General features: G+C 40.8%; 2 protein-coding genes across 4 annotated transcripts in view; one reads left to right on the forward strand and one right to left on the reverse strand.

Moving 5' to 3' along the window:
- Positions 1 to 214: 214 nt before the first annotated feature.
- On the forward strand, positions 215 to 5,437 carry LOC106524249 (glycerol-3-phosphate dehydrogenase [NAD(+)], cytoplasmic). Its single transcript, XM_014017974.1, has 8 exons — positions 215 to 317; positions 906 to 1,083; positions 1,223 to 1,363; positions 1,462 to 1,600; positions 2,271 to 2,383; positions 3,155 to 3,391; positions 4,959 to 5,065; positions 5,152 to 5,437. Exons 1-8 carry the CDS (start codon positions 274 to 276, stop codon positions 5,246 to 5,248), a joined length of 1,056 nt encoding a protein of 351 aa, XP_013873428.1. The 5' UTR covers positions 215 to 273; the 3' UTR covers positions 5,249 to 5,437.
- Positions 5,438 to 8,899: 3,462 nt separating this feature from the next.
- The window catches only part of g6pd (glucose-6-phosphate dehydrogenase), a 19,394-nt gene continuing 12,537 nt past the window's right edge, over positions 8,900 to 15,756 (reverse strand). For all 3 annotated transcript variants that reach the window (XM_014017976.1, XM_014017977.1, XM_014017978.1), the window contains 6 exons: positions 14,014 to 14,107; positions 12,955 to 13,141; positions 12,643 to 12,878; positions 10,023 to 10,099; positions 9,792 to 9,884; positions 8,900 to 9,712 (listed from right to left, as the gene is read on the reverse strand). In XM_014017976.1, coding sequence (XP_013873430.1) covers positions 9,622 to 9,712; positions 9,792 to 9,884; positions 10,023 to 10,099; positions 12,643 to 12,878; positions 12,955 to 13,141; positions 14,014 to 14,107 — 778 coding nt within the window. In that variant the 3' untranslated portion in view covers positions 8,900 to 9,621. The remainder of the gene's footprint in view (positions 9,713 to 9,791; positions 9,885 to 10,022; positions 10,100 to 12,642; positions 12,879 to 12,954; positions 13,142 to 14,013; positions 14,108 to 15,756) is intronic.

A 15,756-nucleotide genomic window follows, 5' to 3' on the forward strand; every position in this document is an offset into this window, starting at 1 on the left:
TATATATATATAAATGTGTGGGGAAATGTTTTCTATCATAAACCTGATTTTTAAAATAAGAACTTCTGCACACATTTAGAGGAGTTTACTCTCCTCACCTTGAACCTGCTGACCTTTGCCCCAGGAGTGACCAGCCTCGGCCCCCCGGCTCGGATGGGCGGGCCGGTGTCTCCCCCATCGGTCAGGCCAATAAAATCCAAGTGTTGTTGCATAACAGGACTGCAGACAGCCAGCGCTGAGCTTCACCTCCTCTCAGCTCCGCTTCTCCTCGCCATGGCAGCTCCGAAGAAAGTCTGCATCGTGGGCTCTGGAAACTGGCAAGTTGAAGTGTTTACGACAGGAAGGGTTGATGCTAAGGTCAGGGACTGCGGCTGACGAGTTGATACGATAAGGCTGGAATTAGCCCCGAGCCCTTAGCTTGTTCTCAGTAGCAGCGCTTCATTCAAAATCCCGGAGATTAAAGTTACCGCGTTTATTTGAGAGTCTCATGAAAATAAAACGTGATTTCAGTTGAAACAGTAGATCTTAACGATAATCCAGTCGTTTCGGCTTGTACCTTTTTGTTTTAATTTATAATCCTAACCATTTTATTTTATTTTATTTTCCCCAGTAAGTAATGTAGGTCGGGTTAGACAGAATCCAAATTCAAACTTTTTTTCTTGCCGAAGTCATGTTTGCCGATAAATAATCACAATATTAATTTCATATTCTGTGTAGCTGTATTAAAACAGGATTAGTGGTGACACGTGTTCAAATCAGTGTGATTTTCTGTGTAGTTTGGTTCCTGCTGGGACACGCTCACCTTGAGCAGCCTGCCAGATCGTCAGGTCAAAAAGCAGTCATAAATGTTGTTTGATTGCAGTGAACAGAGATTAAACACTAACCTGTGACTGTTTACAATCCAGGGGCTCTGCCATTGCCAAAATTGTGGGTGCCAATGTTGTTCAGAATCCAAAGTTTGACAACACAGTTAAAATGTGGGTGTTTGAGGAGATGGTGAACGGGAAGAAGCTGACTGAAATCATCAACACCACCCATGAAAATGTGAAATATCTTCCTGGACATAAGCTACCAGCCAATGTGGTAAGATCTGCTGGGGTTAACTCGTTGTGCATTTGGCCAAAAGCTTTGTTTTTTAGATTAAATTCAAGTTATTCCACGTGCCGCAGCAGGCTTCAGATACCTTTTCTTTCTAACATCATCATCCTCACGTTTCTCTCAGCTGGCAGTGCCAGACCTGGTGGAGGCATCCAGAGATGCAGACATCTTGGTGTTTGTGATCCCGCACCAGTTCATCGGCAAAGTGTGCGACACGGTGAAGGGCAAAGTCAAGAGCGACGCACTGGGAATCTCTCTCATCAAGGTTTGACTTTTGTTCCTCGTTCGGTCAGGCAGTCTGAGAGCGGCGTGTTGTGCAATGTGATCTTTGAGCCAGGCGCCGCCTCCCTGTCGCTCCCGCAGGGCGTGGATGAAGGACCGGACGGACTCAAACTCATCTCGGATGTGATTCAGGAGAAGCTCGGCATCACCATGAGCGTGCTGATGGGAGCCAACATCGCCAGCGAGGTCGCTGATGAGAAGTTTTGTGAGACCACCATTGGTGAGCTCAATCACTGTTGTGAACAAGATTGTTTATAATTACGTACGCATTTTTTTCTTTCTGATTAAGAACTGAGAATCCACACACATTAATATTAAAGTTCCTGTGACATCAAATTTTTGTATAAACCTGATTGGATTTTTGGAAAGAGGACATTGATAACATGTTGCAAAACAAATTCCATGTCGCTGAGATGAACAGTTGTTGAGATATTTGCATGTGAAGAAACAGGAAGTGATGTCAAAGGGGAATGTCAGCATTTAAACAGAGCGATGTTACAAAAGCTATCAAAACAGACTGTAGAGCAGAATCTGATGTTTATTTAGGTTATTTTTAGTCGCTATCAAAGAGAGACGAAGAAGAGTTCAAGTTTAAATAATTTTGTTTTAATAAACAGAGACCAGCAAGTTTATTTTATTAACGAGTTCCCCTTTGATGTCACTTCCTGTTTCCCTTGGGCTGAGCCGCATTCAAAAGAAAATATAACAGTTATGTGAGAAAATGGGTAAAATCATGTGTAATATGCCAAGTTTCTTCAATTTAAACATATTTCCTTTGACTTATTTGTATTTCATGGATATGCACGTCACAGGCACTTTAAGCAGGATAAAGATTAGTTGATTTATTAGATCAGACATGTATGTTTACATTTTTATTTTCTCACTTGCAGGCTGTAAGAATAAAAACCACGGGGCTCTCCTGAAGGAGCTCATGCAGACCAACAACTTCAGGGTCACTGTAGTGGAGGAGGATGACGTGGTGGAGATTTGTGGAGCCCTGAAGGTGAGCCTTTAGAACGCAGTGATTATTATAACTTTTAACACACATTTAATGTTGAAGTTTGTTTAAAGGCTGACGAAGTGAGAGAAAGGGAATAAATTACAAATATAGAGGGATGAGTTTGAATTTTTTCCATTTTATTTTCACAGTAATTTGATGTTGTTTTGGGGGGCTGAACCAATCTTTGTACTCCTATTACATACTTCCTTTGACTTCTTTTAGTTGAAAACTAAACATCCAAACTCATATTTTTCCACTGAGTAGATGTTGCTTGTTTCTCAAGCCCTATTCTACATGATTAACAATGTTTTTATTAACTTAAATTCGTAATTTGAAGAAAGTTGGGTTGTTGTAAAATGTAAACAAAAGACTAATGTGCACATCTCATAAACTCATTTTATTCACAAGGAAACATAGCAAACACAAGAAAGATAGATTTTTTTTGTTGTCGTTGCAGGTCAGCAAGAAATATTTATACTTTGTATGATTCTGTGTAAATGATCTGAACCCACATGTAAAACGGGCTTTACTAAAGGGGAAAACCCAGTTCAGATGTGTGCACATAAAAGCTGAGACAGCAGTTTCAGTCAGACTGAGGCTGTGATCTGGGAAAAGCTCAGAGGGATAAAGTGATGTGATTAAAGCTCCACGTTTAATGAGGGAGATGAAGTTCATTCAGTGATGAGATGGATCAGCTGGATGCTAACGGGTCACCCTGTCTGTGAACCACTCAGCTGCAGTGATTGCTCACGCTCCTCCTCACGTGTTGTGCAGAACATCGTTGCAGTCGGAGCGGGTTTCTGTGACGGTCTGGGCTTCGGGGACAACACGAAGGCGGCGGTGATCCGGCTGGGCCTGATGGAGATGATCGCCTTCGCCCGCATCTTCTGCACCGGGGGCGCCGTCTCCTCGGCCACCTTCCTGGAGAGCTGCGGCGTGGCCGACCTCATCACAACCTGCTACGGCGGCCGCAACCGCAGAGTCGCCGAGGCTTTTGTGAAGACGGGGAAGGTGAGAGCTCTGCGTTGTCTTTACAGATCTCAGCTTTTAATGGAACGCGGCAAGACAACTGTGCAGATTTTTGACCCGATTTCCTCCTTCCAACAATCTTAAAGGGATCCATGATTAGTTTAGACTTTATTTGATTTATTTTAAATGTAAAATAAAGACTGTAAAAATACTGTAGGATGTTCAGTTTTGTAAATTTTTAAAAATATATTTTAACATGGATGGGGCCATTTTATTAAAACACAAAGCATTCTGGGTAAATGATGATGTGGATAGGTCCTCGGTGTGCGCGAGCTAAATCCACCCTGAAGGTTAATCTTGGACAATATCTGAWMATCYACTCTTTTAAATGAAACCAGAGAGCGTTGACAGAGAGGAGAAGGTAGAAATGACTCAGCCTGMAACTGAAAATATGGATGGAGGACAACAGAGCTGCTTCATGGAAGAAGAACCTCAGCTTAGCCTGTTAGCCTTCGCGCTAGCGCCGACGCTATATTGCCTTTATACGTATTAGCTCAGCGCTAGATCGACAAACAAACAAGCTAAACTGAGGTCCTCCATCCATATTCTCAGTTGCAGGCTGAGTCATTTTTGTGTTCCTCTCTCTGTCATGTGGATGGAGGACCTCAGTGACGAGAGGAGAATGTGTAACGCTGAGCTAATACATATATATGGTGATAGCGTAACGCTAACACAGGCTACATGAGTTCAGGCTCTGGGACAGACTGGAATTCCTGTGTTCTTGTCAGTATGTACTTAGTATTCAGAAATGACGCAGATCTATTTTTCCACCATGGCTGCCATGCTGATCAGGGTTATCAGAGCTCCATGGAGGTTAATATGTTCAAAATGAGCCCTTCTAGAACAGAAAACCTGGAGTTTCTCCATTTGGATTAAGTGAATTTTAGAGTTTTTGAATAAACTATATCAGTTTATGAATAAACTGTATCTGTTTATTGTCTTGTATGAATGATTTGTTCAGGTTGGGAGTTGTGACAGAAAAAGATCAGTTTTTCTTCCATGTGCTTTTCAGTTTCTGCAGGTTTTAGGCTTTTTTTTTTAAGACTTCATGTATCTTCAGGACATTCCAGCTATGACTTTTGACACTTCAGTAATTTAAACCTTTTGAGAAATTAAGGCTTTTTCAACACTTTTGTTCTCATTAAAAATGAATAGAGTTGTCTTCAACATCCTTAAAATACTTGTACTGTTTTTGTTTTTTCTGCTATCATCCTGGTCATTTCAAGTTATTCTGCTAATTTAAACTCTGTTGTTCCTCTATCAGCTTCTTTCTGGGAATTTAAGCTTTTTGATGATCCTTTAAGCTGTTTTTTGCTATTTAAGCTACTTTGTTGCTATTTCCAGATGACTTTACCTTTTTTTTCAACTAAATTCACTGTTTTGTGATAATTTCAGCTTCTTTACTGCTTAATTCAACAAATATATGCTCCTTCTGTTAGATTCAACTTCTTCAGCAACTTTTTAGCTACTTTTCTGCTGATTTCAGGGGGAAATGCACATTCCTCAGTTACTGTAGGATGAAACACGTGGATCTTGTTTTGTGTCTCAGTCTATCGAGGATCTGGAGAAAGAGATGCTGAACGGACAGAAGCTGCAGGGACCGGCCACGGCAGCTGAGGTTTACCTCATCCTGAAGCACAAAAACCTGGTGGACAAGTAAGCCGGGCAGCACACGGACTGGGTCCTGGTCCCCGAGGCTCCAGAAGGTTTCTCCTCATCAAAACCCCCTCGTTTCTCTGCAGGTTCCCTCTGTTCAACGCCGTCTACCAGATCTGCTTCCAGGGCCATCCGGTCACAGAGTTCATCAGCTGCTTGCAGAACCACCCGGAGCACATGTGAACCAGGTACAACTGACAGGAGTGCCTTCTTAACGGAAACACGAGCCGTCAGCAGAGGATCCACGCAGACGCTACAGACGCTGTAGCTCAGACATATCAGTTTCAGGGTTTTTTCTCCTCCCGTCTCCAAATACAGCGGGTAAAATAAGTATTGAACACGTCACCATTTTTCTCAGTAAATATATTACTAGAGGTGCTAATGACATGAAATTTTCACCAGATGTTGGTAACAACCCAAGTGATCCATACATACAAAGAAATCAAACCATAAATGTCCAGAAATGAAGTTATTTGTAATAATGTGGAATGGCACAGGGAAAAAGTATTGAACACGCTTACTGAAATTTATCTAATACTTTGTACAAAAGCCTTTGTTGTCAATGACAGCTTCAAGACGCCTCCTGTATGGAGAAACTAGTGGCATGCATTGCTCAGGTGTGATTTTTGCTCAGGTGTGTTTGGGCTCATTGTCTTGCTGAAATGTCCAGCCACGTTTCCTCTTCATCATCCTGGTAGATGGAAGCAGATTTTTATCAAGAATGTCTCTGTACATTTTTCCATTCATCCTTCCTTCAGTTATTTGAAGTTTGCCAGTACCATATGCTGAAAAACAGCCCCACACCATGATGTTCCCACCTCCAAACTTCACTGTTGGTATGGTGTTTTTGGGCTGATGTGCAGTGCCATTTGACCTCCAAACATGATGTGTATTCTMGCATCCAAACAGTTCAATGTTGGTCTCATCTGACCAGACTATATTCTCCCAGTATTACACAGGCTTGTCTAAATGTTGTGCAGCAAACTTTAAAGGAGCTCCAACATGCTGTTTCTTCAGCAGTGGAGTCTTGCGTGGTGAGCGTGCATACAGGCCATGGTGGTTCAGTGCATTACTTATTGTTTTCTTTGAAACAATCGTACCTGTTAATTCCAGGTCTTTCTGAAGCTCTCCACAAGTGGTCCTTGGCTCTTGGACAACTCTTCTGATAATTCTTTTCACTCCTCTGTCAGAAATCTTCTGAGGAGCACCTGGTCGTGGTCGGTTTATGGTGAAATAATGTTCTTTCCACTTCTGAATTATGYCCCCAACAGTGCTCACTGGAACCTTCAGAAGTTTAGACATTCTTCTGTAACCGATGCCATCATTATGCTTTGCAACAATAAGGTTGTGAAGGTCTTGAGAGAGCTCTTTACTTTTACCCATCATCAGATGTTTCTTGTGTGATACCTGGCCATCATTTGGGACTAAACCAGCTGATATTAATTTGCACTGACAAGGGYCAGGCTTGCTTTCTAATTACTGAGAGAGTTCAGCTGGTGTCTTGGCTTTCCATGKCTTTTTACACCTCCCTTTCTTCATGTGTTCAATACTTTTTCCCTGTGCTATTCCACATTATTACAAATAACTTCATTTCTGGACATTTATGGTTTGATTTCTTTGTATGTATGGATCACTTGGGTTGCTACCGACATCTGGCGAAAATTTCATGTCATTAGCACCTCTAGTAATATATTTACTGAGAAAAATGGTGACGTGTTCAATACTTATTTTACCTGCTGTTTGTACTGATAGTTGTTTTTAATCCTTGTATTGTGATCAGTTTTCAGATCTTTTAAGAGCCTGATGTAATCAGAATGCATGTGTCCATGTGTGTAGTCCACACAGTAATATAGTCATCCTGACTTTATAAGACTTCTGAAACAGTTCAGTCTTTAAAAAAGTTTATTTTATTGAATGAGTCTCAGTTATTACCAGCTTCTACTTCAGATCTTCTAGCATTAATGTTTCCGTCCTGTGAAGACTTGTAATACCTCACTTTGTCCTTTTTAGATGTAAATAATTCACTAACATGTCCATCATGTATCAGCCATGAAGGTATTGTTTTTAACTTGCAAAGCTAATGTGCCTTAAAATGCATCACTGGCCTTTTTTTAATGTTTATTTTAAACAAACCAGCTGCTGAATTGTTCTGGTTGAGTTTGTGTAAGAAGTAACCACTCAGTACACCACATGAGGGCGAGCTGCACAAACTTCCTCACAGCTTTTCAACAAAAAAACTTTCTGGATTTTTCAGAAATGAAGATAAATGTCCTGATGCATCTCAGTAATCCAGGTAGAAAAAAATCACAAAGAAAAATAAATGGGTCCTCTGGATGGGTTCTTCTTTAGTGAAACGTTCATCTCTCCTCCAAGAGACTTCTTCAGTCTGATGAGTTTCAGGTGAACTCAGCCTTATAAACACTGCCTCCACATGGTGGAGAGAAACTGAAGATAATAGTTTCCCTGAACCCAGTTAGGACTAGTAAATCCCTGTGCTGCTAAAAAATAAGGTCTTCGTGTAAAAAAAAAATAAGTTGTAGAAAAGCTGCCAGGATCTCGCTCTGAGAAGGGTTGTTTCAGAACCATAGCTGTTTTACGCACATTAAGCCATTTGTTACTGTGATCCTGCCTGATTAAGTTTATAATTCAGAGCCAATGAGTTGGAAATGACTTGTTTTAAATAAATTAATTCTGGTGTCACGTCTGGAGTCGTCCTTTTCCTGCTGCAGCAGAGGCTTCACACCAGTGAGGGGTATTGACTAAAAATGGACCACTGTTGTACGAGCACAACGCCGTATTTATTATTTATTACATTTATCAAAACAGGTAAATCCCACTGAGATGATCACAGATCTGTTTTTCAAGAGGCCTGGATCTGAACCTACCTTTTCCAAATTGTTTTATGTAGAACTCAGAACATACATAATCTAATAGAAGGGGGAAAAGGTTAAATTTAGACTAGGGCTGCCACGATTAATCGATGACTGATTATTAAAATAATCAATGACTAATTTAATAATCGGTTAATCGTTTTCTTTTTTTGTTGTTCTTTACTTTGTTTTTCTCTCCAAACTGCTTTGACACCTTCCACTGCCACATCTGCCTTTCTGTCCTTGACACACATGCACAGTAGTGGTAACTGGGGTAGGCCATGGACGTCACAAGACATTATACAGACAGGCTCTGGTATCATGGCTACCCAGCAAAGGAGCTCAAAAGTGGGAACTTTAAGAAAATGAAAGAGAAACCTGTGCAATATCTGCAGAGCAGAACTTGTCTTCCACAGCAATTATTTTTAGTTAGCATATAGCTAAAATCAAACCATGGTTATAGCAGCTGCATTCTGACGTGATAAGCTGTATGTTTTATATTCAATTAACGTATGATCTGATTAGTCGACTAATCGAATAAATAATCGTGATTAATCGATTATAAAAATAATCGTTTGTGGCAGCCTTAATTTAGACATACAGTATTTAGCATTCATTTCTTATGCCTTATTCTCTACAAAAACTTCATTTATTACATCTTAGAGATGCATTTGATCACAGTTCAGCAAATCAGGTAAAAATAAAACAAAAACCCACTAAAACTTAAATCAAAACCTAACTTTACTGAAAACTTCAAACTTTATTTTCTCGCCTTGAAAGTTGTCCAGCCGACATGAAAAAAACTGTATTAAACAGACAAAAAGAGAAACTAAAAAAAACTATTTCACAGTGAAAATATTACCTTTGGGGCCGGATAAGATGGTAACGAGGACCAGCTTTGGCCCACGGGCTTTGAGTTTGACACGTGAGTCCAACATGAGATTGAAAAAAACCCCACAAAGCATTAACTGAAGCTAAACTAGTTTATTACAACTGATGGAAGCTTGGCTACATTTTACAGACGTGTTCAGCGTGAAAGCGCACCTCCAGGTGTTCAGTCGACCTCCAGGAGACGCCCTGCTGTCTGGATATGTTGAAATATGGATACAACGTTTAAAAATTAAAATGTAAACAAATAAATGAAATAAAAATAGCAGATGCTCAAAGATGCAGTTTCTCTCTTGGTCCAATAGGGGACTTCATCCCTACAATGACCATCAAACTCTTTGGTCCGGTGAAGCAAAAAGAAATAAAAACCCTATTTGTTGGTAATAATGCAGTACAATCATCATGGTGCCAGCTGGTGAAACTCTGGGTCCTGTTGTTCGTCTCGGGGTTTTATTGCCTTAATGTGACCCAGCTGCTTGTTTCGTTGATGCTCTGCTCTTGGTTGTGCGTTTGTTCTGTTTGCCTTCAGAAAAATTAGGTCCTAATTCTTACAGTTCTGCAGACCGCTTCCACAAAAACAGCCTCCATGTTTAACCTGTCTATTTAAACTGGGTCCCGGTGTAAATTAAGACCTGATGAAATAATAACTGCAGCTGAACTGAATTCATTTAAAAAGGTTCAAAAAGCAAACAAAGAAATAACTAATGCCTGAGAACATTTGTTTCAACTGGTTCTTTTTTGCTGCCTGATGGACTCCTCAGTACTGGATCATGATTTTCCCTTCGTTCTTCTTACATTTCAAAGTTTGTGAGGGTTGACCCATTTGTAGGTGCCTTCGTAACGAAACCCAACTCTCTTAGCGAGTTCGTCTGCTTCTGCAGGGCCCCGACTGAGGAGGAGGAGGAGGGGAAAAATCCTTCAGCTTCTGGTTACAAACAATAAAACAGTCTCAGTGAAATGTTTCCTACCTTCCATATTTATAAGGAATGGGTTGTGGCGTCTCTTTCTCCATCTGATGAAGAAGCGGGGTGAAGATCCTCCACGCCTCCTTCAGCTCGTCACTGCAGACACCAACAAACAATTCAAGCAACCTCAGATTTTCCATCGTGACTGGCGCCATCTACTGACGCAGCATAAACCCACAGGTTTGTTTACAAACTGAAACGTGACACTGAGGTGTTGGAGGAACAAAGACAGACCTGCGAACGAAATGCATTTGACTCCCACAGAAGACGTCCAGGATGAGACGCTCGTAAGCGTCGGGAAGCTTCACGTCCTGAGGATAAGAATAGATTTATTTGTATGCAAGTCGATTAAAACTCCTACAAAACACATCTCTCTGCATCCGAACTTGTGAAATCTGCTCTCATTTTCACAGCTGTGTGTTGACAATCACGTCATTTTGCTGTCGGGTTCATGTCTTGTCACAAGGTCTCAGGCAAACTTTTCACTCCCCTCCACTAGGCTTGGGCGGTATGAAGGCATTTTGTTGTACTGCTGTATCAAAATATGATGGTGGTATAAAAGAATTATGACAGTATGAGCGACATGAGGTGAAGTGCGTATGAACGCTGGGATAAACATTTCAGAAGATGCCCCATGTTACTGAGGCATGCTCTGATCAGCTCTGCTCAATCAGAAAACAGAAGGGAGGGGGGAGCAGAGACGCCCATCTCTCCCACCGAGGTAAAAAATAAAAAATGAGTGGCCTTGCACACAGCCGGACATGTTCAGACATTACTCCTAGCTGGCTCCCAAAAGTAGAGATGGGATAAATGGCTCTTTGAAGGGATCCAGATCTTGGGGAGTCATTTGTTTCATACAGCCGTTTGATTTTGAACATGTTACGTCATCACGTAGCCGTACATAATGATGTCGTCCCGTCACGTGGGTAGAACCGTGTGTTTGTTAAGCGGAAACCCCCCTTCCCCCGTGAGCTTCTGTACTCCACAACTCATCCTGTTTTCTGTGAAAAAGCAAAGCGGGAGCAATTTAAGTACGAAAAACTAAAGATTTTAAGAGGAATAAAATAAATAAAACAACAAATGGTTCGTTACTGTCCGCGATGCGGCTCCTACCGTTCGTTGTAAAGAGCCGTTCAAAAGATTTGGATCGTTCGTGAACGTCACATCTCTACCCAAAAGCTGGACAGCTGTAGACTTCAGATTTAAACTTTGTGCTTTTTTGTTGTTTTTTTTTACCTGCAACCGTGCCATGCAGATGAGGAAACGACTACAGATTTTATCGGCACAAAGACTTTTCTTGCTAAGCGGCAGGTTTGAACTGACCACGGTAAGAGTCCATTTATTTTGAAAGTTAAAACTCTAAAAACACGTAGTTTGACTTGTTTGACCTGTTGGACATCATTCTGTGACTCCTGCTGCTCTGAGTGACAGCAGCATCAGAGAAGCTGAGTTTTTTGACCCCAGACATTACTTGTTTATGTAGTAAACTTTGCTAATAACTCTGTTAAACATGGGAATAACAATACAAACAAACCTAATAACTCTGATACTAATTGCATTAATTTATGATTGTTAAAAAAATGCAATAATCATGGTGAAAATATTCTATTCGCAAAATTAATGTCTGGAAATCATCTGGGGACCCTCACTTGATGTTTTGTGACCCACAAAGGGGTCCCGACCCCAACTTTGGGAACCACTGATCTAGAGGAAGTAAGAGTCGTAACAAGGTTTCTGTGGGTGAACCTGCGGAAGGATCATTACCAGTTTCACCCCTGGGCCCGGACCACAGGGTCCCACTCAGGCACGTCTCTGTCACCTCTGTCCCTACAAACCATCCTCACCCGCAGGGTCACTCGTTCAGTTTTACTCTGTCCATCTTTCCCCCCTTCCAATCTTTTAATTAGTTTTAAATAAAAATCTGGCAGTGCTAAAATTAATATTTTAAAGCGGTTGTGTTGTTAGGCTTTTGTCATTAGCGTAGACGTTTTTAATATTATTCTGGTCAGAAATCATTGTAAACTGGCTCGTACGGCAGGTCCCGTAGTTCTTCGAGTACCAAGCTAATTTTAATTTATAATATTAATATTTTTTAATATTATATCTACGTATTTTTGCTCCTGTTTAGCGCCGTCGCGGTTGCTACAGGTCATACGTCGGAGTAAGGGCAGGAACGACGCTGAAGTCTAGACCGTCCAAATCCACAGCCGCTTTTTCTTCCGGTCTTCGCGGTCGACAAAGGACCTGGCCTACGTAGACCGGGTAGGTCGGGTCCTTCCAAGGATGCAGCCTCTGAATTTGGACACACCCACAGGCGGCATTTTGTTTCAACTCCTCCTCCTCCAGAAGCTGGCTGTTTTCCTTCCAGACAACAAGGAGAGTTTAGAAGAGCAGTCATTCGAGGGAGTCAGAAAGTACGTCCATCTTTCTGACGTATCCGGACATTAAAGAAAGTCAAACGGTCAAATCGTTGCAGACAGCACAGATGTGCACTGAGGAATCGGTCGGCTGAAATGTGTGGTGACAGATCTGTGGTCAAAGTAACGACAGATATCTGAGTGGAGACTTTTATTTAAACTTCCACAGTGTAGACTCCCAACAGGAAGAGCCCTGTGCATGTACCGCAGCAGGAGGGGTTTCCCAGGAGGTTTCTCAGGGGTTATGAAAGACGTGTGAAAACAAACCACGTGACCGCGCATCGACTGCTCAGCTTCAGATGGACCCATTAGGCAGCGGATGAGCCAGAGATTTAACAGATCAGATCATTTGTGAGGATATAATCTCTAGCTGCAGTTATGAGCTTGCATGAAGTAATGACATAGATCCACCCGTTAACGAGTGAACGTGGCCCTACCTTGTATCTGCTCTTGTATGTGAGGTCCAGCTCCGTCTCTTCAGGGTGGAAGTACACTCCGGGTTTCTTGCTCATCATCTTGGCGTAGATGGCCTCGTTGGGCTGAACTCGAACCACCAGCTCGTTCCTTTGACACTTGTTTTCAAAGATGTCTCCCGGGACGTCGGTGAACTGCAGCCGCACCTCGGCTTTCCTCTCGTTCAGAGCCTTTCCACAGCGCAGGATGAAGGGAACGCCTGAGGAACATGTTGAATGTTTTAACCAAAGATTCAAAATAATATCTTTTTTAAATCAGAAACCTATATTTTTTACCATCCCAGCGTTCATTGTGAACATAAAGCACAGCTGTGGCAAAGGTGGCCTGATTTGATCCTTTGGGTACCGTGGGATCATCAAGGTAACCCTGCTTTGCTTCTCCTTCCCCATCTGGATCCCCCACATACTGACCCAGCACCACGTCAGACATGGTCACCGGAGCAATGCACTTCAGCACCTTCACCTGCGAGACAAACTTTCCACAATCAGTGTCTCTGCATGGGTCGAGCTTTAAAGGGATCCCTGATTAGTTGTAACATTAGACTTTATTTAATAAACATATATTTTAACTTTAAAATAAAGACTGTAAAAATACTGTAGGCTGTTTAGTTTTCATCACTTTTAAACTAAAAGTTTAAAAATATATTACACAGACGGGGCCATTTTATTTACACACAAAGCATTCTGGGTAAATGATGAAGTGGATAGGTCCTTGGTGCGAGGCTGCATCCACCCTGAAGGTTAATCTTGGACAATATCTGAAGATCGACTCTTTTAAATGAAACCAGAGAGCGTTGACAGAGAGGAGAAGGTAGAAATGACTCAGCCTGTAACTGATAATTTAGATGGAGGACCTCAGTTTGTTAGTTTGTCGTGCTAGCACTGAGCTATTACATATAAGGCAATATAGCGTCCGTGCTAGCGCGAAGTCTAACAGGCTAAGCTGAGGTTCTTCTTCCATGAAGCAGCTCTGTTGTCCTCCATCTATATTTTCAGTTCCAGGCTGAGTCATTTCTACCTTCTCCTCTCTGTCAACGCTCTCTGGTTTCATTTAAAAGAGTCGATCATCAGATACCATCCAAGATTAACCTTCAGGGTGGATATAACTCGTTCACACCGAGGACCTATCCACATCATCATTTACCCAGAATGCTTTGTGTGTAAATAAATTGGCTTCATCAGTGTTAAAATATATTTTTAAAAAATTTACTAAACAGCCTACAGTATTTTTACAGTCTTTATGTTACAGTTAAAATAAATGTTTATCAAATAAAGTCTAATGTTACAACTAATCATGGATCCTTTTAAAGCCAGTGGAAACTGGTGATGCTGTACCTTTTCGTCCCGGACATCGTCGGAGCTGGTGGAGGCTGGTTTCTCCATGGCAACCAAGCAGAGCATCTGGAGCAAGTGGTTCTGCATGACATCGCTGATGGTGACAAAAGGAACAGGTGGTCACACAAAAGACACCGATGGAGCTGGAATCACGTCAGGTATAATTACTGATCATTTGGTGGCACTGATGAGCTGTTCCCAGAATTTACTTTCAGGAACAAATGGGATTGGCTAGTTTGTGGAAACTCTTATTAATTGGCCTTAAATATTTATTTAAAAAATGGTGCCGTTATTTTCTACTCATTTAAAAAGGGGCTATATCATGTAAAAACTGCTTTTTTGAGTTTTATATCCTGTTATAATGTTATCCTCTCATCAAAAACATGCCCAGAGTCTTGCTTTGACTCATTCATGCACGTTTGAGAAATCCTGTGGTGTCCTGAGGCAGCCAGGCAGGGGAGCAAAAACAGGGTTCCTACAGTTTAAGGCAAGTTAAATTTAAGACTTTAAGACTTTTTAATGCCAAATGAAAATCAATTTAAGACCAATTTCACAATAAACACAAAAGGACAAAAAAATAAAAAAAACTGGCAGAAACTCATGAATATTCCTAATAAACCAATTGTTTTTAACCATATCGAACTGCTTTTTTGTCAAATATAGCAAAAACATTATTATCAGTCAGTTTTAAACTTCATTTAATTCCTGGAAATTCTCTAACGACCCAATATTTTGAGTTTTAGGACCCACGGTGGGTTCTCAACCCTAATTTGCTGTAGATGAAACCTTAAAGTGCCTGTGACATCAACTTTTTTTGTAAGAAATGTGAATACATTTTTGGAAATACAACATTATAAACATATTATGAAACAAATTTTGTGATGCTCAGATGGACGGTTGTTGAGTTATTTGCATGTGAAGCAACAGGAAGTGATGTCAAAGAGGAATGTCTGCATATGAACATTTTAAAAAAATGTCACCAATTATATTGAGACAAATTAGTCATCCTATTTACAATGTAACATTTTTAAGACTTCTGACAGATTGATTTAAGACATTTTAAGGCTAATTAAGGCCTTATTTTGGATTGATGAATTCAATGCCTTTTAAGACTTTAAGGATCTGCAGGAACCCTGATAAAACACCGGTTGGGACTAGAACCGCCGTCTCTGTAATCGCTCCGGTTCTTTAGAAAACGTACTTTCCGGTCAAACCAGTAAGGTTCATACGTATTCTGAGATGTAATTTTCCAAAACCGATCTTATATAATTTTGCTGCTTTTGTAATTATCATTACAACAAAGCACGTAACAACGCTATTTCTTCAACATGCTGAAATGAGCATGATGAAATCAGAAGGAGGTTCTTAAAGAGACGGAGGCCAATTTCAAGGCGTTTAGAAACAGGCAGTGTTGTATAAAGTACCACAAAGTGATACTTGAGTAAAAGTACAAGTTTCTTATCGAAAACTTACTTTGGTAAAAGTTAAAGTCTCATTTAGGAATATTACTTGAGTAAAAGTCTTAAAGAATCTGAATTTTTTGTACTTAAGTATTAAAAGTAAAAGTATTGATTTAAACTGAGCAGTTAGATTTTCTGTAATGACATTTATTAGGAGGTGACCTCACCAAAAATTGAAGAAATAACTATATTGTATTAAAACAATTAATGTTAAATTTAGGATGCACTAGTCTAGCTGTTTCAGTGTATACAGTGTGTGTGTGTGTGATAATTATCCCCATGA

The sequence above is a fragment of the Austrofundulus limnaeus genome, unplaced genomic scaffold (genome assembly GCF_001266775.1).
Source record: "Austrofundulus limnaeus strain Quisiro unplaced genomic scaffold, Austrofundulus_limnaeus-1.0 Scaffold180, whole genome shotgun sequence".
Classification (NCBI taxonomy): domain Eukaryota; kingdom Metazoa; phylum Chordata; class Actinopteri; order Cyprinodontiformes; family Rivulidae; genus Austrofundulus; species Austrofundulus limnaeus.